Raw genomic sequence first — 22,082 nt, 5'->3', positions numbered from 1 at the left:
TAAGGACCAGGCGCATCCATAACCTCACCTGAAACCAAAAGGATTTTATATGAGGATAAAAGAATAATATAAGAAATTGACTTATGGATGCTCTGAACTGGATATGAAAGAATGCTGTCCTGATGCTCCCTTCCAATTTGCTAATCCACGCTGACATTTGATCATGTCAGTGTGGATTAGCAAAAGCAACACTCCTTGGAAAGGGTCGCTGGGTGCTCCTTACAAACATCCTCCTTTTTTTCTCCCCTTAGTACTGACCTGGATGTTATTACTAACTTGTTATTGAGTATTAATCTGAGTTTAAGTGGCTGTAGCACAAAAATATTTGATCTAACTTGTCAGTATTTGTCTGTGACTTAATAAAATGGCTTGTTGGAAACATCTCATAAGTGGAGGTAGTGTATCTGTTTGTGTTCATACTTCATACAAAATGATAAAAAGGGGTTGTGTTAAATTACCCCTACGGTCTAGAAGCACAGGCTAAAAAATCAGGCTTTTTTTTTTATCAGTGAGTTAAAGTTGAACTTGGTGTTTTTACCTGTCACCACCAGAGTCTGCAGCAGTGGGGAATAGCAAGGTTGTGTCCAAATAAGGACACGGGGACAGTGTGTGATAGAAGGAGATTACATGAAGATGTATGAGGAGGTGAGATGGAAAAGGGAGGTTGTGGCTTGCTGGTTGAAACAGTCTGAGAATCAAAGACACCACAGTACGCCACCACCTGAGCATTACTATTGGATTGCAACACTGTGTACTGACTTTATGACCACACTACTAAGCTGCATCATTTAGACAGTGGTCACTGTGTCAGCTGTGAGATAGTTATTTCCATCCCTTGTATGGACTGCCTCTGTGCAGTTATCAATTGATCTGTCTCCCAGTGAGCGCTGTTAGATGTTGGCAGGTTAAAGGGAATGACTGTTGGGGCAAAGAAGTCTGCTGGGGAACAGCAGAGATATTTGCATTTTGTGGTCCCTCTCAAAAATTGTAGCAAATAACAAAAATGTTTCTGTGATTCTATGCTTAATGCATCAGCCTTATAAATAATCTTCCTGTGTGGTTAATAATGGATTATAGAGGCTTCAGATGGATATTTTGATGAATAGATTGTGCTTGCTAATGCCATTTAAGAAGTGTGAAGATACAGGGTAAGTTGTTTTTTCGGCCAAATATTTCTCACATTATCAATTGAGGAATGACACAGATATTGAAAGCAAATGCATACTTTAAATGAGTTAAAGTATTCTAAACTTTTTCAACTCTGGAGGGTGACCAATATATCAGCAGGCTGATATTATCTAATTGCCAGTCTGTTGGTATTTGTTTTTATAACAGTTGCTAAATGAAAAATGAAAATGAAATCAAGAGAGAGGAGAAACACCCTTCAACCATGTTATGAGTGTTAGCGTTGCATAGTTTGTCCACCAGAGGGCACTGCACCCTCCCTGTTTTTATCGCAAAACTCTGCCACAAACACAACAAGCAGCTAACCTGAACAGAGTCGAGTAACACAAAGGGTAAATCAATATCTACACATAATGAATTTTATGGAAATCTGTTCACGTGTTTGAAAAAATAAAATCAGTGGATATTTTGAAACATATTGGCCTTAAAAATCTGTCTATATGATGATAGGTGGACCAAGTTTTCACAGGCTTTGTTCGCCTTGTGCCGCGTGACTCCTTCAGTAGGAATAGGCTCTTCTGACCTTTTGTTCATGAAGCAATAATGATGTAGAACACGAATGCGGATTAGTAATCTATCAATGAGGAAATTTGTACAAGAAGCACATGTGATATATCATTACTCTGCTGCTGAGCTCTGAAAGTAAGCCTCATTAGGTGAACCTCTGTCATCATGACTGAATGATAGACATTTTCTGGCTGCTGCGTGAGCTGCTGCTTCATTGTGAGCTGATGACAGACGAAGCTCTTTGTGTTTAGACCCTTCACCCGCGCAGAGGCTCTGTCATCCTGTGGGTTTGGACTGACAGGAATATAAGAGTAGTTATCTTTTTGACATACTCACAGGCTTGACTTGTTGGGGTTTTAAACAGATGGGTGCAGTGGGTGTAAAAGAGCTGCTATCACAAATCCCTTAACCACTTTTGCCTAATATGACCCCAGCACAACAACACAGTGTAACTCGGACACGACTCGAATCGTACAACTTTCTTGCCTTTACAAAGTAATATCTGAACTGGAAACAGATGCTTCAGCATTCTTGCTTTGTGTTCATTGCCAACCTGATGTTTTAGTAAAACAAGCAAACAAATAAAAACAGTATGATTTTTATTTTACTAATTGTAGCCTTAGACATCAGCAGCCCTCTTTAGCTAGTTCTTTGTAATGTCGGAAACATGCAATCAAACCTTCGAGGATGAGGAGGAAGTTTTTCTTTTACGAAGCCTGCACAGCTGCAGAGGAACACGTGCATCCAAAGTACTCTTAACTGAAAACCTCTGTTTAGGACGCCCCCCTCCCCCCCTTTTTTTCTTTTTAATTGATCTGCTCTGAACGTGAGTCATGTGTAATGACATCCAGCTGGAGGTTGCTGCAGGGCAATGGAGAATGCACTCAAAGACTATTTAGAGATGCCTGTTCACCTTTCTTAGCAGCCCTTTCACTCTTAGATGGATGGGACCATTGAACATTTTTTTAAACAATGTGTGTGGTCTGTGTAGACCGAAAAAGACACAGCTTTACCTGTGTGTGGGCGTGTTTTTAATCTTGTCTAGTGGGTTGGCCCTTGGTATTCACATAACAATACAAAAATGCTTTCTTTTTTTCTTTCCTAACTCTACTGCCATAACCCCCTCTGTTGTCCTTTTTTTAGATTGTCCTTTCAAAAATGAGGACAGCCTTTGATCCTCAGTCATTATGTGACCGTCCCTATAGTCGTGACCCTGTGTGCTATTGTCCAGAACCTTTCTTGGGCAATGCTTGGTACTAATGTGTGTCATTGGGTAGCTTGCTATCTGTGCATCTGGCTGCAGGAACAGCTGTTTGTCCTGGGTGGTTTTGGCATGTGACAGTGCGGTCCAGGGTCAAACCTCGTGTCACATTGTTCTGACCTAGTGTACTTCTGTGGTGGCCTGGTTACAGCTTGGACGACCGGCTTGAGAGTGTGCTAATTGCATGGTTGTGGTCTAAGGGAGGCAGCGGTAGATTTAACATAGCAGGGAAAGAGATGGAAGGATGGGTTTTGGTGCAGCTGAAACCAGTGATCATGGGTGATCTATAAATGGGCATGTCTCTGTTTAGCGCCTAAATGGATAACAGAAATCTTCACTGAACCACAACAGTGGAGTCTCCTGCTGAGTAACTAGTGCTTCTAAGTCAGCAAAGGACAGAAAATAGATTGAGTGTGCCATAATTAAGGCTTGCTTAATATGCAGAAGTTTGGAGTTGCACAAACTCTGCAGTGGCATTGTTTTAGCAATGCGCTGGCCTTCATAGAGACTAGCCAAATGCTCCGAAGTTAAGTTTGTTGAATATGAATCTAATGTCCTTTTTGTGTGTTTTTCTCTCTCTTCTCTGCAGTGGAACCAGCAGACCTCTTGAAGATTTTAGATTTTCACAGTTTACCCGAAGGTGTTACGAAAACAACGGGATTGTGCTCACATAGAAGGTCATCACAAGGACCCGATGTGGCTTACAGAGTATCCAAAGATGCCCAGCTCAGTGCCCCCACCAAACAGCTGTACCCAGGTGAGTATATGACTCAAGGAACTTTTCATGCTGCACATGTTCAACTAAGAAGTAATTTAAGAACTTGCAATGAAGAATTTCTCCTCTTTCAAACATGAAACACATAACACTACAATAACGCCAAATCACATCAGCAATCGCCTCAAGGTGCTCTATATCGTAACGCAAACACCGTACAATTATAGAGAGAAAACCCCTACAATCAGACAACCCCCTATGAGCAAACACTCGGTGACAGTGAGAAGGAAAAACTCCTTTTTAGCGGGAATAAACCTTTTTCTGCTTAAAGACATTTTCCCAGGTTTTAAAGTTAAAGTCTTACCATCTGTTTGGCTTTCGTGACCTTTAATCCTACTTCACATTAAACTCCAAATATAACGTCTTAACTTGGCTGGATAGCATTTTGCATTTGCTCCCGTCTAGCCTGTTCCTTTCTCCCCCTCCAGGTTCGCAGTTTTGTCCGTTAGCATAAGCTGATAATTTATCTCGACTCTACCTTTAACTTCTAGGTTTTAAAATGGCTGTGCCTGCTGTTTAATCTTTAAGTCCCCTGCAAACATGTTGACATCTTGCTAATGCATGTCCAAGTGCGTCTGTATTTTTTACTGAAACAAATTGCCTACCACGTGTGGACACTTTTAGCAAATGTTGGTAAAAGAACGATAATGAAAGTGCACATCAGATGCATTGCCCTGTAATATTTAATGTCGCAGCAGGAGGAGCTGGGTGATGAAAAAGCAGCGAAAATATGGTTGGTGGATGGGAGGGAAGCCTGGGGTTCCACTTTTCTGTGTTCTATCATGCTGACGTGGCTTTGAGTTACTGCTATATACTGTGCTGCAGTGCTTCTTTCCTTTCTCCCCTCCCTCTCCAGCGCTCTTTCCTTGCTCTTCTCCCTCCTTCTCTCATTTTTTCCCTCAAGCGTCATCGCTTCTCCCTCTATCATTTCTCCTAGACTGCTTCTGCCTTGCAGTGTTTTCTTCCTTTGTCTTTGCTGTATATTTTTTTTTTCCCCATAAAACATAAATTAAAAAACCCACAGTTTCATGACCCAGACAACCAATTTCTGAAAATGATTGTGATTGTTGCCTTTCCTTTGGCTTACAGATATAAAAAGCCGGTGAGGTCTAGATATAGCAACAAGAGAGAAATAATATCCCTTCCTGTGCGCTAAGCTTCCACAAAGTTTAGATTGGATGGCAACTCCATTCGTGGTCTTCTAAGATGCTACATTGGCCTTGGTGGATCTTTGATCCGTGGCATAACTCTTCCTAGGGGCTTAATGTAGAGCTGCAAGGCTCCTGTGGGCTGCATGCCCTTACATGCCCTCCAATCAAACAAATACTGTTCACTTTGATGCTTTATGACAGCATGTCCCCATATGAGTCTCTGTTTAGACACACATGCTGTAATTACACACATGCTACGCTGGATCATCCAAAATAACAGTCTATATAAAACAAACCAACTGGAGGAATTCACAACAGGCACCGCACAGTCTTAAGGTGCAAACAGACTAACTAGCTGTCTTTGGCTTGAAGGCTTTAAAATTCACTCGCAGTGTTTGTGATGTGGCCATCTCTTGCCTTTATGGTACAAGAACATAGAGCTAATATATTCCAGAAGGCAGTTGAGGTCATTTTATCCGGTTCTTTTTCCCCTCTTTAACTAAGTTTGCTACTTTAGTCTGGAGGTACAGTTTGAGTTATGACTTCAGTCTGGAGGTACAGTTTGCTTTAATTATTGAAAAGGTACAAAAAAGTCACACATAGAAAATAAAGGCATACAAATACAATTGTTTTGCTTTACAATAATGGTATTGAAACAAAAGCACACTAGCACCGGCTAAGATCACACCGCCTTGTGACCCCATAGCCACAGACAGCTTGTGATGATGTGTTGGAAAAGAGCAAGTGCAGACATGCACTCATTAGGCAAACATGTGGAAGAGATGATTCATTTGAAACTTCTGAGGCACCCTGAACAGAAGAGACCTTTCTTACCTTTATTAAGTGAAGGAGCTGGGAAGAAACTGGGCAATAAAACTGCCTCTCTCTTAAACTACAACCCATCAAGAACAAATAAGCATCTGAGAATTCATTGCAATGGAAATTGCAGTAAATCCCAATCTGGGCATTTTAATTTTGTCCATTTGGAACATTTTTTTCTTTACCTTCTGCGTATGTTGTGCGCCATCATAAACAATAGCCATCAAACACCAAAGGAAGAAAGACTCAGCAAATCCTAGGTTCTCTGAATGGGGTTAGCTGTAACTTAGCCTGCAAACCTGTGGTCACAACTGCTTTAGCTAGACGGCACCGACCACAGATGGCCAGGGGCTTCTGCTACAGCTTAACTCACAAGCTGTAAAAGCAATCACGGTTCTGTTGTGTGCCAGCATCCCTCAAGAGTGATATGTTGCATTCAGTGCCACATGCTACATATATAGTGGCATTTAATTTCAAGCAAAACTAGGTTGTAATCGTGTTTACTACTATTTATTTGGAAGATTTTGTAGAATTCATGGATGGACAATTAATTCTCCATGAGAAACAGGGAGTCTGCTGTGGAGAGCTGCACAAATAAGCCTATAAAGAGTTTATAGAATAACTCCAAGCTCATTGGTGTGGCCGTCCACAACAGTCATAGTTTCTCATGTGGGCCCATGGGAAAATTGCCTATCTCAGACTTAGATGTACAACATGATCTTTGAGGGCAAGCTCAATGACTCCAGAGTAAGACAGTAATAACATGTCATATCACAGCTAAAATGTTTTTTTATTATTAGTGTTTTCTTAAGTTGTACAGTGGGAGCTGTTTACATTAGAGCCACTTACTGTTATGTTAAGTCACTTCACTGTTTCGTCCTATTGCTAGGTGCACTCCTTTGCAAACAGACAGCTCTGCAAGGCAGTTGTTGTCTCTGCAGCAATATGCAGTCCCACAGGAATGCAGCTTGTCTCATACAGAAGAAGAGAGTTGGACACAGTGATGACTGAATGACCAATTACAGGACACAAAGCTTTCTACCCCATTACCTGCGTGTATGCACTCTAACAGATGGCAGACATCATCAGAGAAAGTGCCGCCATAACCGGGTCCCATGCTGACGTTTTGTGCATTCTCTGAGGCTCTGTAAGTTTTGTTGAGGAAGAATACTCAGGCGTACACATCACATACCTGTAGCATGATATCACAGGACAAGACATTCCCTCTGCCCTTTCCTACGTGACGAATAAAAGATAGATACAAACTCTTCAGCAAAATCTGGAGTAAAATGCTGGATTTAGTCTGGCTAGCTGGAGGCGTCTTTGAGTTTCCCGTGACCTTTTTTGGCCTGACACTGGTGGCTGAGATGCCAGAGTAAACTCTCGGGACTGTTGGCACCCCAGCCTTTCCATTCCTACCATGTTGGCACAGACGCACACTGACAACACGAACACACACGAGGTATGAGGTATCTCTCATCTGGTGGCCTGGAGCAGCAGGTTGAGAAACACATTCTGGTGGGGGGGTTAGATTTTCTCATGCTGGGTTTGGGTCGTTATAGTCCCAGCAGGGCAGATACAGTAGGACGATGCTTTGCAATTTGCTGCTTACACTCCACAGAACACCCACTCATTTTCCCGTGTGCTCTGGTTTCCCTTTCACCCCTTAGCTGACCCTTCACTTCTGAACAAACAGCCTTCACCAAACCACTGCTGAATCACTGCCTGAGTGTCTGACGTGGCTATTGTGCAAGACAGATGCAGCACTAAATTTCCTTAATTGTGTTTCTTTGTTCTGGTATTTCCCACTTACATTGTTTATATCATAGTGCTTTAATTTCATGTTCACTATGCAATCAGCCAAAGATTTGTGGATCTGTCTTCCTTACAAAACGCTAACATCTCAGGAGCTTTTTTTTGAAGAGCTGCCTTGCTTGTCTGTGTTCTGTCTCTCCTTTTTCTCTGCTTTACACCGTCCCACTGAAGCATCTGTCAATTAAAGCAATGTTTTTCATATGATGCCAAGCAGAATTCCTGAGGGAGCTCACTGCCAAGGCATGTGCTCTCCGCATGATGCGATCTGATGCCTAGCGTTTAATGAAGGAATGATAGAAAAAGGCAGGAAGACAAGACAGGAAGGCAAACAGACGTCCAGATGCTGACAAGGCTGAAGGCCGATGGGGAAAAAAAAGAAGAAAGCGAACGAGTGGCGGTAGCAAAATTCAGAATCGGTTGACTACCAAGTAGAAATGACATACGTATACGAGTATTTGCTGAAACAAATATTCTGAGCTAAGGTGGCGGTGTGGATCTGAAGGACACTACAAGGCAGACTGCTTCGTCCTTAAATAAGCTATTCATTTTTGTGTTTGCTGTGCGCTCATGTGACCACCAGAGGTCGCCTGTGTAAACAGCGACTTCTTAAAACCCATGAAAACTGCTTTGCAGTTGAAGGTTAGACTAAAAAATTGTCTTCTCTTCTCGTCTCTTCTCTTCTCTAACCCGACTGAGGTCCTCTTTTTTTCCTCCACATTGTCTGATTGGCTAGTATTACCAAAGTTTCCCCAGTTTAGTTTAGCAGTGTCTTCATATTCTGAATATGGTGGCTGGGTAAGGGGCTTTACCAGCGTAGCCACTGTAGCCACAAACCCTGCCTTTCTTTTCCGGTTGTCTGGAAATCTCTGCTCCACACATGCTAAAGACTGGAGATTACAACTGGAATTCAAGTGGTTTCTTTGCTTATGTTCAGTATAATCCAGATAACAGTGGTGGCTTTAATACACTCTGGTTGCCTCCTGTTCTGAAAGGTCATCTGTGTTCCCAAATGTAGTCAGACCTTAGCACTATCTAGGAAGCAACAGTCTGCACAGACAGTTGGCAAGCTTCCTCCTTTTTGGAGGTCCTAAGAACACCCCACTACAGGAATTTGTCTGGCAGATGTTTTCCACACTGAAGCAAAATGCAGGAACTTGTGAGGCTTCTCAAAGGAGCCGAGCAGACGGAGGCCAACACATCCTCTTTATATATTTTTCTGCGTTTAAATACCACTATATTGCTGGTATTTCCATTTCCAGGCAATGTGTCTTTCATTATTTCTGCTGTAAAAATGTGTTGCTCCTCTCCAGCCCTTCATTGGTGTCTCGGCGTCTGCTAGACCCATCAGCTGTGGCAGAGGAGAGAAGCGGAGAGGAGGAGTTTGAAGGATAGTTTGACGAAGTCTCTGGGGATCACATGCTTTTGTCATTAATGCTTTTCACTCTGCGCTGCGCTGGAATCGATCCACTTTTTTTCCTCCCGCTAACTTTCATTTTACCGGCCAACCCGTTCAGATGAATCCTATCCGGTTATATTTTGGGCACTCAAAAATTTCTGGTGTTTCCGTTTGGTGCGCAAAACCAAATCTTTGATTCCACCAATATAAATGATATTTGTTAGTTTTTGTTCGATTTCCATTAGAAGCATCAGTAAAAAATAACCACACTCCCTTTAGACATCAAAGAACGCAGTCAGTCTCCTAAAATAACACAACGACTACAACCTTGCAAAAGCAAACCTCATACTTCATTCCTCTTACGATGATGAATGGTTACGGCTGCTTATAAGTCTCCAAAAAAAATAAATGTTTTTCTCTTTCTATCAAACCCACCATTTGTCCTGCCAGGTGATGTCTTCCCTGAGGACTTTTCCATCATGGCCACAGTGAAGCCTAAGAAGGGCAGCCAGTCCTTCCTGTTGTCTCTGTACAATGAACAGGGCATCCAGCAGCTTGGTCTAGAAGTGGGCCGCTCTCCAGTCTTCCTGTATGAGGACCACACAGGCAGACCCAGCCCCGAGGACTACCCCCTCTTCAGAGGAGTCAACCTAGCCGACGGAAAGTAAGTGCAGTCTTTCACCTCACTTGTACAAAACGCTTAAAAAGCGTGTCAGGCTCTACTTTTAAAACAAATTTAAATCATTCTATTAGAGTGGACCCTCACGATGATGGTAGGCTTTGACAGCAGTTTTGTTTAAATTTAGAAGTTTGGAAGCAACTTTTTGTCACTCTCAACCTTAAGTGTCATTGACTGCGTAACCTCACTACGCTACTAACAACTAGGATTTGAGATTGTATTTCACTTTGGAAGACAGAGATGGATAGATTCGAATTCAAATGGACAAACACAAAAAGAGGCCTGTAATCCAGTAAGTGTGTGAATTGATTGTACCTCCCATTCCAGGTGGCATCGAGTGGCCATCAGCGTGCACAAGCAGACCATCACCCTCATTCTGGACTGTAAAAAGAAGACCACACAGAAGTTACTCCGAAGTCCCCAACCAGTCATTGATACCAAAGGAATTATAGTGTTTGGAACAAGAATACTTGATGAAGAAGTCTTTGAGGTAGGCGTTAAACTCAAACTTTTAATCCGAGCTTTGTATATAGTATAATTTGGCAAATTTGATGGGTCATTTGGGACTGTTTGCTTCATGGACTGCTGGCTTGCCATTTATTCCAGGTTCAAATTAGCTTCAGCTTTTGCTGTTTTCATGTTGAAAGGCTGTATGAAAATGAAAAAACAAAACAAACAAACAGTGCCTTTAAACAGATGATTTAGGCCCATTTCTATATAATCAGACTCGTCCTTTTTAATTACAGCACAGACACATGTGGCTGTGGTGCCAATGGTGGTCATCCCCAGTCCCCAATTCTTTTGAAATACTGCTTGAAATTGGGGACTGCGGGAGAGGCCGCATCCTCTATAGAGATATTTGGCTTGCCCTAGTCCACCAGCATCTGATCCTCCTGCCACCCACTCTTTCACACGCACACAATCGTAAATCAGACTTAATTTAAGGTACCACATATCCCACATCGTCCGCAAAAGAACTTGGTGTCCTGCAGTTCCCTTCTGCTGCCAGCTGTGCTAGATTTGCTTGCTGCTCAGTTCATCCTCTTTTGCTGTTTCAAAGTGTTGCCTTATTGTAGCTAAATCTATAATCAAGCTGTTATAGTTCTCTTTGCGGCTTCACGTCTGGATTCTTTGTTTAAAAGGGCTATGACACTTCGCTTTACAGAGGTTTTTCCACAGGCAGCTACTTGTTTCAGTTATTAGAATAAGAGCTTTATTCCTTCCACCCCTTCTCTTCCGTTTATGCTTAATAAAGATAGGGAGTCAAAAGATGTATGATAATCTGACTGGTGAGAAGAAGCTTTTTGTGCTTTATAATACCTGCAAGTCCCTGATATGGCTCAAAAAGTGTTTGTGCACTATGAATTCATTTGGACAGTTCCTGTAAGAGAGCTTTTGTTGGGTTCCTGTAACAAGTTTTTGTCTGAATATGTGTGTCTCTTAAACCTGACCCCTGTGTTTGTGAGGAACACAGACACACACACAGACACACCAAAATATTCTGAGAGGCACAAAGAATAGTGTTGCCTTTGTCCCTTTGGAGTTGTGCTTGTTTAAAAGAGGGGATTAGTCTGCGAGGCCAAAGCCCTCAATAATAATTAGTAACAGAGGCTGACTGATGTGACTGATCCTTAGCCAGCTGACCTTTAACCTTACTGTTACTCAGCCGTATCAGATGAAGAGAAAGAAATATGACATCACTTCCCTAGCCACTGTCGCTAAAGTTTCCCTGAAAGACATGGACAAAATTATAGCCTTGTAAACAAAATCGAGTTTCTAAGTAAGAGACTTATCTGCAAAATGAACTCTACATATGAAGCTTTTTATCCAATGTTGTGGGGAAAATGTGGTTCATGAGGGAAAAAGGGAAGGATGCCAATTTTACTGGAGCACAAATAAAGATATCGTGTCATCTGTTTATATGTCTGCATTCTGTGTTACAGCCATTATTTCCCCTCTTCAGCCTATTAGCTCACAGCTGCCAAAAAGATGACGGCATTTATCCGTTTGTAACTCTGCTCTACTTCTATTATTTGCCCCTAGCATACAAATCAGGAGATCGGGGTGATAGTGGAACAATTAAATCTTAGCCAGCAATTTTAGCGGCGGTAACAGTTCAGTAGTTACCGTGGGAACGGACAGATATTTTGTGGGAGATGTTTAAAGCCCCCCCTGCTGTGCGTCTGCCAGTTAGGAGACAGGACAGGCTCCAGTGCTGCAGAAAATGGAAATTATGCCACATAGTTTCCAAATTATGCTCAGGTTGCACTCCTTTTCCTCTCATTACTCTCTTTGTAGTTTAGTCTGATCCCGTGTTGACTTTTGCCAGAGCTGGTTACCCCCGAGAGCTGGTAAGTGTGAAAACACAAAATAACATATGTGATTTCACTGTCGGACCTTTACATTAGAGTCTGGGGATTTCCAGGTCAATTTCTTCAGAAAACTGCAAACCTTTATTTTTATTTTTTGCACGATACTTAAAAAGAAAACATAATTGCTGGTAATTGCTGATTTATAAGAGATTTTAAAAATGACATACTTAATGGGTCCTAAAGGGAAAGTACAACCCCGAATCACATTTACATATTTTCCTTCTTGCCTGTATTGCCTCTTAATCCATTTCACTTGTTTTGGAGAGAAAAACATGAAGTGAAAAGATTAGGATTTATCACACTGTTAAATCAGAGTGATTGGTGATTGGTGCTATACTTCTTTTTTTAATGGAGCCTTTCCTTTGCATACAGTAGTAAGAAGAAAAGCAGTACTTATATGCTTAGGTGGTTTGTGGTTTGGTTTCTGACAAGGTTTTTGTGGTCACAAAGAGCCTGTCTGTCCTCTTGCACCACTCTATTTTAGTTGCTTGGTTAAGGGTGCTATGTTTGTATGGAAGCCCGTTTCCGCCACTAAATAAAAAAAAAAAAGCTAGTATCCATAACTCGAAATTTCGAGTTATTTTCTCGAAATTTCAACTTATTAACTCGAAATTTCGAGTTAAATTTCGAGTTAGCTTTGCCAATCAAAAATATACACCTGGAAGCATATGGCGCAGAGGAACGCGCACTCAAAAACGGATCCCAACAAATTGGCGCTTTCGCGAGTATGTTTGCTGATAGTAACACCATGTGATTCAGCTAATAACACAGGGATTTCATAATTTGTGAAGCCAGGCTGAGAACACTCAGCAATCTGTGCATTCACGACTGGATGTAATACCGGTAGCTTAGCTGTAGCATTTGTAGCTGAGGGCCTCAGCTTCCGGGTAACGAGGAAATGACGTCATTCATGTAGATTACGGATTGGCAGCGCTAACTCGAAATTGCGAGTTGCTTTTCTCAAAATTTTGAGTTAATAAATCGAAATTTAGAGTTAATATGTCGAAATTTCGAGAAAGTAACTCGGAATTTCGAGAAAATAACTCGAAATTTTGAGTTATGGATCCTTTTTTTTTTAGTGGTGGAAACGGGCTTCCATAGTGTTTGCGCTTGTGCCAATAAAAAGTGTGAAGGGAATTAAAAAGATTTTTAGGTGTGCAAGTAAGCAAACTTTTTTTGGAACCAGGTACAGTAATCGGTGCTGTTGCAAACTAATTGTAATCTTTTGTTTTTTCCCTTTTTCTCTATGATTGTTGTTTGAATGCTATCAATTGCCGCCATTATTCAGTATAAGCTGCTTTATATCATAGGTTAAAGACCCTACAATATTAATGGGAAAACCCTAACAATCACATGACCCTCCTATGAGCAAGCACTTGGCAACAGTGAGAAGGAAAAACTCTCTTTTAACAGGAAGAAACCTCCTGGAGAACCAGGCTCAGGGAGGGCCGGCCATGTGTGAAATATCTTCTTGAAGTTTTCACTTGTTATGAGATGATGACCATGGATCAGTAGAGCTACTCCTCATACACTGAAATGCGGAAGTGCAAGCATAAAGTTTTGTGTGTGTTTAAAGCAGATTTAATGTAAAATGAATGTAATAAAAATGACTACACTCATTTTATCCATTAATTTGAAAGCAAGTCAAAGATCGCCTTGATTGTTGAAATATTGGTTACGCTGACCAGTGTCACCCCTGAGATCATCATTTTGTGGTTTAAATCTGCTTAAGAGTGCTTTCCACAGCTATGGTCTTCTCATTAGGATTAACAGTTCTTTGATTCAATGAACAAACTCCCTGAAACAGCAAATGAGAGTGTAGCCTGTGTAGCATTTAGCTTGGTTGACATAGCTAGCTAACATGAGGTCTTTTAGAAAGTTGTTTACTCTCATACCCTTACATTCTCTTCCTCATATTTTTTAATTTCGATTAAACCTTCACTTATTTTCTGTTATATGTTTAGCTCCGGAAAATATTCACACAAGAGTTAAAGCAAGGTGCCGTTTTATGTTTGGGAATGCAACCTGGAATGCTGACCCCTGCTGGTCTTTGCAAAATCTACACAAAAGTGGTAGACTGGTCATTCTAAGAGAATAAGCGTGTCATCAACCAACATTAGATTAAGGTGTTTTGAAAACTATCAAATTAACATTAGCATAACAAAATTGCAATATAAAGAGTAGCTAAATCACCTTAAAGGGTACTTCTCTGACAGATATACCTGTGGGTACAGATTAGATATTATTGTTTCTCTGTTTGGATGTATTTCTAGTGTCTCTTTATCTCTGCATGAAAGACTCCAGATTCTAAATGTACCCCTGATTTCCTTGTTCAATGTTGTTTCAAACTGAGTTAGCCAAGAACAATCAGAGATAATTTAATACCCATCCCTTAGTTGTAAGTAGCATTCAGTGAAATGGCGACCTGTGGTTGGTCTGAGGTAACCTAAGTGGGACAGATGAACCACTTGGCCCCACTCAGAGTTAATCCACAGGGGAAAGCGGTTGAATTGAAGCAACTGAGGTGGAGATGTGCAAACACAGCACTTCTTGTCTGGCCAAAAGCACAGACAGCAACTTCCATGAATGTGGACAATGATATGGTGGAGTCTTTATCACAGAAAGATATATTCGGCCTGTTATAGGGGAAGACATCAGAGGGAAGTTTTGAGTGTACAGAAAACAAAATAATGTTCCGAAATGAGAAGGGCTGGAGGAGAGGGGGAGGTCAGAACAGGAGGTGTGGGTACAGAAGCCAAAAATGTTGGGTCATTCGCTGGAAAGAATGAGGAGTTCTCTCCCCAGCTGATGTCAGTCTTGGAACAGGAGCCGCACCACATGACATCATCCAGAGGTTTCCTTGGTATCCGCCGATAGGCTGTCCCAAGAGCGAATGGGAGGGTGAGTGATAAGTTTGGTAGGATAGGTAACAAAACAGAAGATGATTACGCTTTAGATATACAGAAATAAAGGATTAATGATGAAATGAATAGGGAGGGTTAAAAGTAATAGGGTAAGACTAAGGGAGCAGGGGAATGGGTCTGGAAGCCTTCAGTCGGAGTGGAAAGAAGCAAGTTGCGGGGCCCCTGTAGAGCAGATAGAGCCAGGAAAAACTAATAAAAAAATGCAACACATGAGCTTGATGCTCATAATGAGCTTTAATATTGTCATGGCCTGATGGGTTTTTACACATCCTGTTTTCCCATCTTCACCTCAGGACTTTCCTCCATTTTTTCCCGCCAACATCTTTATTGTTCACATGTTTCAGTCATCTAAGGTAAAGATTTGACAGAATGAGTGATATTTGCAGCAGACTTTGCAATCTCCCAATACACTTTGAACCCTTTGTCACTCAGTTTTCATTGGTCAGTTTGAGTGACTTTGCCAGACCTTGGCTTGGCTCCTGTGTTATTAATTTTTTTCTCAGTTAATAGTTTCAGTAGCTTTAGTAAAAGCATTTCAGTTTGTGGCTCTACTGTTAAAAATGTACGTGACCTCAGATTTCCATTGGGTGTCAGAAAGCAGTAGCAGTTTGTTCAGTTTTTCTAATGCGTGGATAATGGCCTCTCTTCTTTTGCCCCATTAGAGGAGGCCAAGAAATTTGATGCCCTGCTTGGGTCTCCATGACTGCTTTGTATAAAAAAAATTATAAGTGGAAATTTAGGTTCTTCCACAAAGAAAAGAAAGGGGGGAAAAGGAGATCCGGCTTCAAGTGGACAATAAAAGTGGTACACATAGTAATTAATCAAAGCATTACAAAAGTGTGTCTCTCATTTACACTGCTCATATATTACACAGGACTTCCTAATGTTATAGAAACTTTAAAAAAAAAAGTAGCCCCAATCTTATGTGTGTATGCATTTTCCCCCCTACTCAATATAATTCACTAGTATAGTGTGTGCTGGGTCATTTTTTCTGTTAGGTTGACTGTAACACAGTCAGAATTTAATGCAGAGTTTCGCCCGGGGCTGTCTTTGCTCTACAGAACTCCAAATGAGGGATGAGGGATTGTACGGCGTATCTCACCATGTGAGCCAGGGACCAGTGTTTCTGGATAGATCATCTCAAATGATCTCAAGGTCTCAAATAACCCTGAATTGCAATGTAGAGAGCCCTCAAATCCCCTGTTCAGAAGTGTGATGGCAAATTAGCCCTTGAGCGCAGACACTGAGAAGGCCACAAACATGGCTGATCAACATATAGCTCAGAGAAAGTTCTGTAACTACATTCCTAAATCCAATTCACTCATCTTACACTCTGCTTTCTGAATTCAAATGCATTCTGCCACAGTATAAATCCTTAATCCAAAGACGCCATGATGTTCAGTTTATATTGAAACTATTTCTATGAGATGCTGACTGATCATCATGATCATTTACAAGTCAGAAGCTAGTGGCGCTGTCAGTCTTTTTTTTTTTTACATTTACATCTTTGTAATGGCATTTCAGTTCAATTAGATTAAATTTTATTTATATAGCGCCAAATCACACCTAAAGTCACTGCAAGGTACTTTATACTGTAAGTAAAGACCCTGGAATAATACAGAGAAATCCCCAACAATCAGATGACCCCCTATGAGCGCACACTTGGTGACAGTGGGAAGGAGAAACTCCCTTTTAACAGGAAGAAACCTCCAGCAAAACCTCTTTTTGTTTAAACTTTCCCAGATGCAACCAGTTGCGGCAGATGCAACCAGTTTGGGTGAGGGGTGGGCATAAATGGAGAGGGCACATATATCATGCAAACTCCAGTGAAATGCAATGCAATGCACAAAACCCAGCCCCTAAATATATGATAAAGTTTAATCAGCACTTGAAAAAAGTTCCAGCAGAAAGCTTTAGCTAATAAAGAACTCAGTGTATGATGCTGAAAGTCCTTACTGAAAGTTTAATTTACCCAATCACACAAGTACTTATATACCTAACATTACACTATGATGGCAACTGTGGATTGAACCACCAACCTTCTAATTAGTAGACAACTGTACTCCTTAAGCCACAGCTGTCTTTGCCTTTACTGTGGAAAAGGGTTGTGGTTAGTGATATAACTTTAAACCCCAAGTATATGGACCTGGATCCTAGTAGCCACTTGCTCCACATACTTATGTCTTCACGTGCTTCTTTGCATTATCTTGTCCAAGGTATACATCCTGCTTCACTGAAAAAGCACACTACTCTGTACATTCTAGGCCAGACATCACTATCCTTGGGATAGATGGAATTTCCACGGATAATTAAGATTTTCCTTAACTCATGTCAAAAGTTGATATTTCACTCCCTTTTTTTCTCCGTGTTATTCCTTTACTGTGTCAGCAAACCGTGAAGTGTGCCCTCAGCACTTTTTAATGTAGATTTCAGCAAATGCCCAAGCCAAACGCCCTCCTAGGTGAGTAAGGCGGTTTCAGCTTTCCCAAAAGAACAGGAAATGGGAATATGCCTTCCCGCAGTCCATAGAGATGTGGGATTAAAGTCTTATGTGCAGTGAGTGTCGCAGGGGCTGGGAAACTAAGGGTTAGAGTGACACGGGACATCCAGAGGGAATCAAAAAACTGGGCAGCGACAATGAGGTGGGGGAATGGTTACTGTAGGGGGCTGTGTTGTGGATAAGTGGGGCCGGCAGACAGACATGTTGCTGTTGGCAGCAGCTCTGAGGACTGAGATTGGACTAGAGTCTGGAGGGGAAAGTGGATGAAAATTCAATTGATGTCTGACGACGGTTTACATTTATGCATTTTGCTTTAGTTTTCTGCACGTGCGTGTGTCTACACATATACTTCTATACCTACATGTGCGTGGTTATGTGACTTTCTATGCATGTGTCCTTTCTGATTTATTTCCCCTATGCAGCGAGCTGACCTCTGCAGCTTGTTGTTTGGTTTTTGTGGTCAGGTTGGACAATGCCCAGACGCTGGGGCTGCATGTGAGTGCGCCGGTGTGGGCTGGCAGTGACACCAACGCTTGGCTCGGAGCTCGGGGGTGACTGTGGAAATATGTTGGGAAAGTAGCGCTCCTTAAACTGCAGCAAGACCTCCAAGAGTTACATTCTGCTCTTTGGGGGCCACCTACTCATTTTCCTATGCTGACATCTGATCATAAAAATGATGAAAACTCACCTAGAGTTTTTCTTCTTTTGACTGCTGCCTTTGTCTCCTGTGAGGTTTAGAAGGTAAAAAGAACCATTATCAGATGTCCCCGTGGATATGTGAACATAATGAGCGTTGGTTTGTGCTGTGTATTTCGTGGTACGCTACTCTAAGCTTGAGAAGGTGCAGATTTCATAGGACACAGTGCCTGCCCCTCCACCAGCAGGGCGGGGGGAGTTGCCTTAGGCCCTTCCTCTAATCAAAATGCACCTCTTTTGGTCTATGCTCACCTAATGCTTTAAGTATGTCTCTGTGTGTGCAAGTAAAATGAAAAAGACGGAAGAAGAATATGTGTGCATTGGTAACTGTCCACTTTTAACCTCCAAACATAGCCACGTTTACTCCCGTTCATTATGCGATGTGATGATTTTGAAATGTCACCAATATTGATTTTCGTCCTATCCATCGCATTTTGTAATTCAGAAGACGGAACACAATGAACTTGGTCCACCCTGCATGATTGTGGGTCAGATACAAATGGAGACAGATGTTTGGCATTGTGATCACCAGAGCACTCTCCTGCCCCCATCTGGACATAAGCAGAAAAATCTAGCAGTGTTGTGTTTCGGGAAAAAAGAAAAAAAAAGAAAATAGGGTGCGCTGGGGAATAAAAGCTTAAAAGACTGTGTGATATTTTATTTAGGAAAACTCTGAAAAGATGAATTTTTCAGTGGCATTGATCTGTACGGATTTGCTCCCATTCCGCATTCTTGCTGCGAGCTGTGGCCTTGCGCTCTTAACATGTTATGTGCGTGCAGGTGTCTTTCAGCGTGAATCGTGTCCAAGTGAGGCTGGCTGTCGCTCACAGCCACAGGCGATGGCTTTAACACCAGAGCTCGACATCAGGCGAGCTCTGGCGAGGAGCAGAGTCGTATTTCAGCGGAGTCTGGGGAGATGCTGACAACTGCAGCCCTGTTATTGTCTGAGAACTCTGCCTTAAGCACTGCTCTGATGTGCCACATGATGCTCCAGAGTGAAAAATATCACTGTCCCTCCTCTAACAGGAGAGCTGATTGCATGTGTTCTATGGTGTCACCCAGCGTTTGGGTGTTATGCAATAATACCAGGGTTTTTTGGTTGTTTTTTTTAACCCTTTGTCTCAGATGTCAATCACCTCATTTCTCGGGGTCACATATCGGCTCCTTGTGATGTGACTCGTGAGGTGAAGAATAATCTATAATGTCCTGTTAACCAATCAGCCTTATTACACGCTGAATGTCTGACTCTGCAGTTGCACTGCCGTTTCCCCTCGTCAAAATTATGGTGACACAGCCCAACCCATTTGCACTAATAGAGTAAATTCCTCATGCTCTAATGGGTTGCTGGACTAAGCTGGGCATTCAGGGCCAGAATTCAAAATGAGAAATTTAAGCATCAGCATACGTCTGCGGTATAGTATAGGGAACATTTAGCTCCTCCCCTCTAACTGTAAAATAGTAGCTTATGCAACATTTGGCTTCAGAATCCGTGGAGTGACTTGTGGTGAAAAGAGGCTCAAAGACAGGAAATCAGAACCAGCTTTAGTGGTTGCCATGCCGCCTCGAGACTTCGACAGTAGTTTTACTGTGAAGGTGTGCAGCTTTCAATGTCGGTGTAGAAAACAAAACACACAAGAAAGCGGTGGACTTACTATTATCACATGCCTGGCAATTGAGGCTAAAAGTTAAAGGAGGTCTTATACAGATATGCAACTCATAAAACAGCTGAAGTCATAGTGAGAGCCTCATTATAAACTCTAGTGGAGGTTGATGGATGTCAGCCTTTTTTTTACTTCTATCCCCAGCAGGGCCTGTGCAACAGTATACTTTTCTACCTAGGCAAGCAAGGACCTCTTTCTTTCTTCTTTCTGTGTACATGTCACAGATCATTAAGCGCCTTCTGCCATGGTGCTCTACGTGCTGCGAGGATGTGCTAATTAAAGCTTTGGTGTATGATTAATAGTCTCGTCTTGGAAAACTTAGGTTCATGCAATACCACTTGTGGCCATAATGTACCCTGACATTCCTTTGGCTGCTGTGGGAGATGGAGGGGGGAAAAAAGAAAACAGAGAAGTGCAAGAATGGCATGTGAATAGGAAAGCGGTGCAATGCTCCAAATGGAGGGGGCTATTTTGCTGTAGAGTGGGTTTATTTCTTATTGAGTGTGACCTCATTTCAAACACTGAATTCCCATCGTCCCCTGTCAGCGCAGCTGCGGCACACTGCTCCGCTGAAATAAGAGGGGGCATTGCGCTACAGTGATACCAAGTCTACCCTCCTGTAGATTGTGGCTTCAGAGGTGGCCATTTGAAAGCTTCAAAGTCCATAGCTGGGAGTGCTGTGTAATGGCTCCTCTAGTCCTTCTGTTTTGGAGGAAGAGACTGATTTCCCTGCATCCACTATAAAGTCCAGCTATAACATAAACCAAGGATGGAGCAGGAAACAACTTCTAGTGAAGTGTTTTGCAAGGGTTATTAAAGGATCTGAGGCAAGGGGTACTGAGTGGTATGTTCAAGCAAAGCAGTGGGATTGGTGCACTTCATTGAACTCTCACTGGTTAGACCACAAATGCAATCCATTTATGCATGTCAGTAAAGAAAGCTCATTTCAGCTGGAAAGACATGTTGAGGGTTTTTTCTTTTTCAACTTTTGGCAATTGAACATAATTAAAAACACTTCATCCTCCGTGGCGGTCCGTTCCCATAGCTGCGTCGCTTCACGATCCTCCTGCCTCCTGGAAATATATTTGTGTCAGCTACGCTGACATCGTGTTTGATTGATGTGGAATGACATCACTGAATTTGGAATTGCGACCAGGACATGTTTGGATAAATGCAATACAAGGTTTTGGTGCCATATGAATTCTTTTCAGAAACATGTGGGAAGCACACCCAGCTCCCTATGTAGCCTGGGGATCCTTCTGAGCCTTTCTCTCCCTTGTTCTCTCTCAGTAATTTTCTAGCAGCCTTCTCTGTTCTGTCTCTTTTTTAACTTCTCTCTGTCTTAAATCTCTCTTCCTCTTCTTCTGTTCCACAACTGCATGTCCACTCAGTGTATACATAGATATACACAGAGCTCTTATCTCTTCTGATCTAGTCCTAGCTGCAGGTCTGCTCATGCACATGCCTTACACAATCAGTTTGAAGGTAAAATCACTTACAATTCACACAGACTGAGGTCAGGCTTACATGTTGTGCTCCAAACATTTGATCTTGTTTATTGTGTTGCTGTAACTCTGTTCGCCTGACACTCTTAACTCTGATGCAAAATGGCATTCTTGGACCCTTGACAACGTTCTTCATCATTTAGTCACCCTGAGATTCCCCTGGCTTGACCTAGTTTCTTGACTGCCTGTTCTGCAGCAATGTCACATTTGCAGTGTAGATGCTTTCCCTTTTTCACCTCACAGGTCACACAGTGTCATGCATTGCTTCTGTCATTTTCATTTGTTTACTTATTAGCATGCATGTATGTTTGGGTTTCTAGGGAGACATCCAGCAGCTAATGATTGTAGCAGACCATCGTGCTGCCTATGACTACTGTGAGCACTACAGCCCTGATTGTGAAGTGCCATCCCCTGACCAGCCACAGAACCAGGACCCCGGCACAGACAACGCTGTGAGTAACATTACTTTTCTGCTTTTCAAATCATCTCTGGCTCCATGTTTTATTCTGGCACTCCTCTAAATTATTTTTTTATGGTTGGCTGGAAGAACAACCAGCAGATTCTGATCCTGTGATCCAAGCCTATGAGCAGCAGTGTGCTTTGTAAGGAGCTGGGATAAACAGTGTGTTTAGAGCTCAGTATGTGAAAACGAGAATTTTAAAACAAATTCTAAAACCTACTGGAAGCCAGTGTAAAGAATATAAAATGGGAGTGATGCTTGCTCGATTGTGGGAACCCGTTAATAATCTGGCCGCAGCATTCTTTATTGCTTGAAGACGTGAAAGAGATCATTTATCTAAGCCAGTAAGCAAAGCATTACAATAATCTAAGGACGA

General features: G+C 42.0%; 1 protein-coding gene across 3 annotated transcripts in view; it reads left to right on the top strand.

Annotated features, from left to right (window-relative positions):
• Nucleotides 1-22,082, top strand: part of col5a1 (procollagen, type V, alpha 1) — a 74,306-nt gene that overhangs the window by 12,014 nt on the left and 40,210 nt on the right. For all 3 annotated transcript variants that reach the window (XM_085464155.1, XM_085464154.1, XM_085464153.1), the window contains exons 2-5: nt 3,543-3,710; nt 9,360-9,573; nt 9,916-10,078; nt 21,567-21,698. In XM_085464155.1, the coding sequence (XP_085320281.1) occupies nt 3,543-3,710; nt 9,360-9,573; nt 9,916-10,078; nt 21,567-21,698 (677 nt within the window). The remainder of the gene's footprint in view (nt 1-3,542; nt 3,711-9,359; nt 9,574-9,915; nt 10,079-21,566; nt 21,699-22,082) is intronic.

Source organism: Copadichromis virginalis, linkage group LG7 (assembly GCF_057382275.1).
Source record: "Copadichromis virginalis isolate Kocher_CV1m ecotype Utaka linkage group LG7, C_Virginalis_male_GT1.1, whole genome shotgun sequence".
NCBI lineage: Eukaryota > Metazoa > Chordata > Actinopteri > Cichliformes > Cichlidae > Copadichromis > Copadichromis virginalis.
Note: the sequence above shows the minus strand (reverse complement) of the source record. Positions and strands in the feature narration are given on the sequence as shown.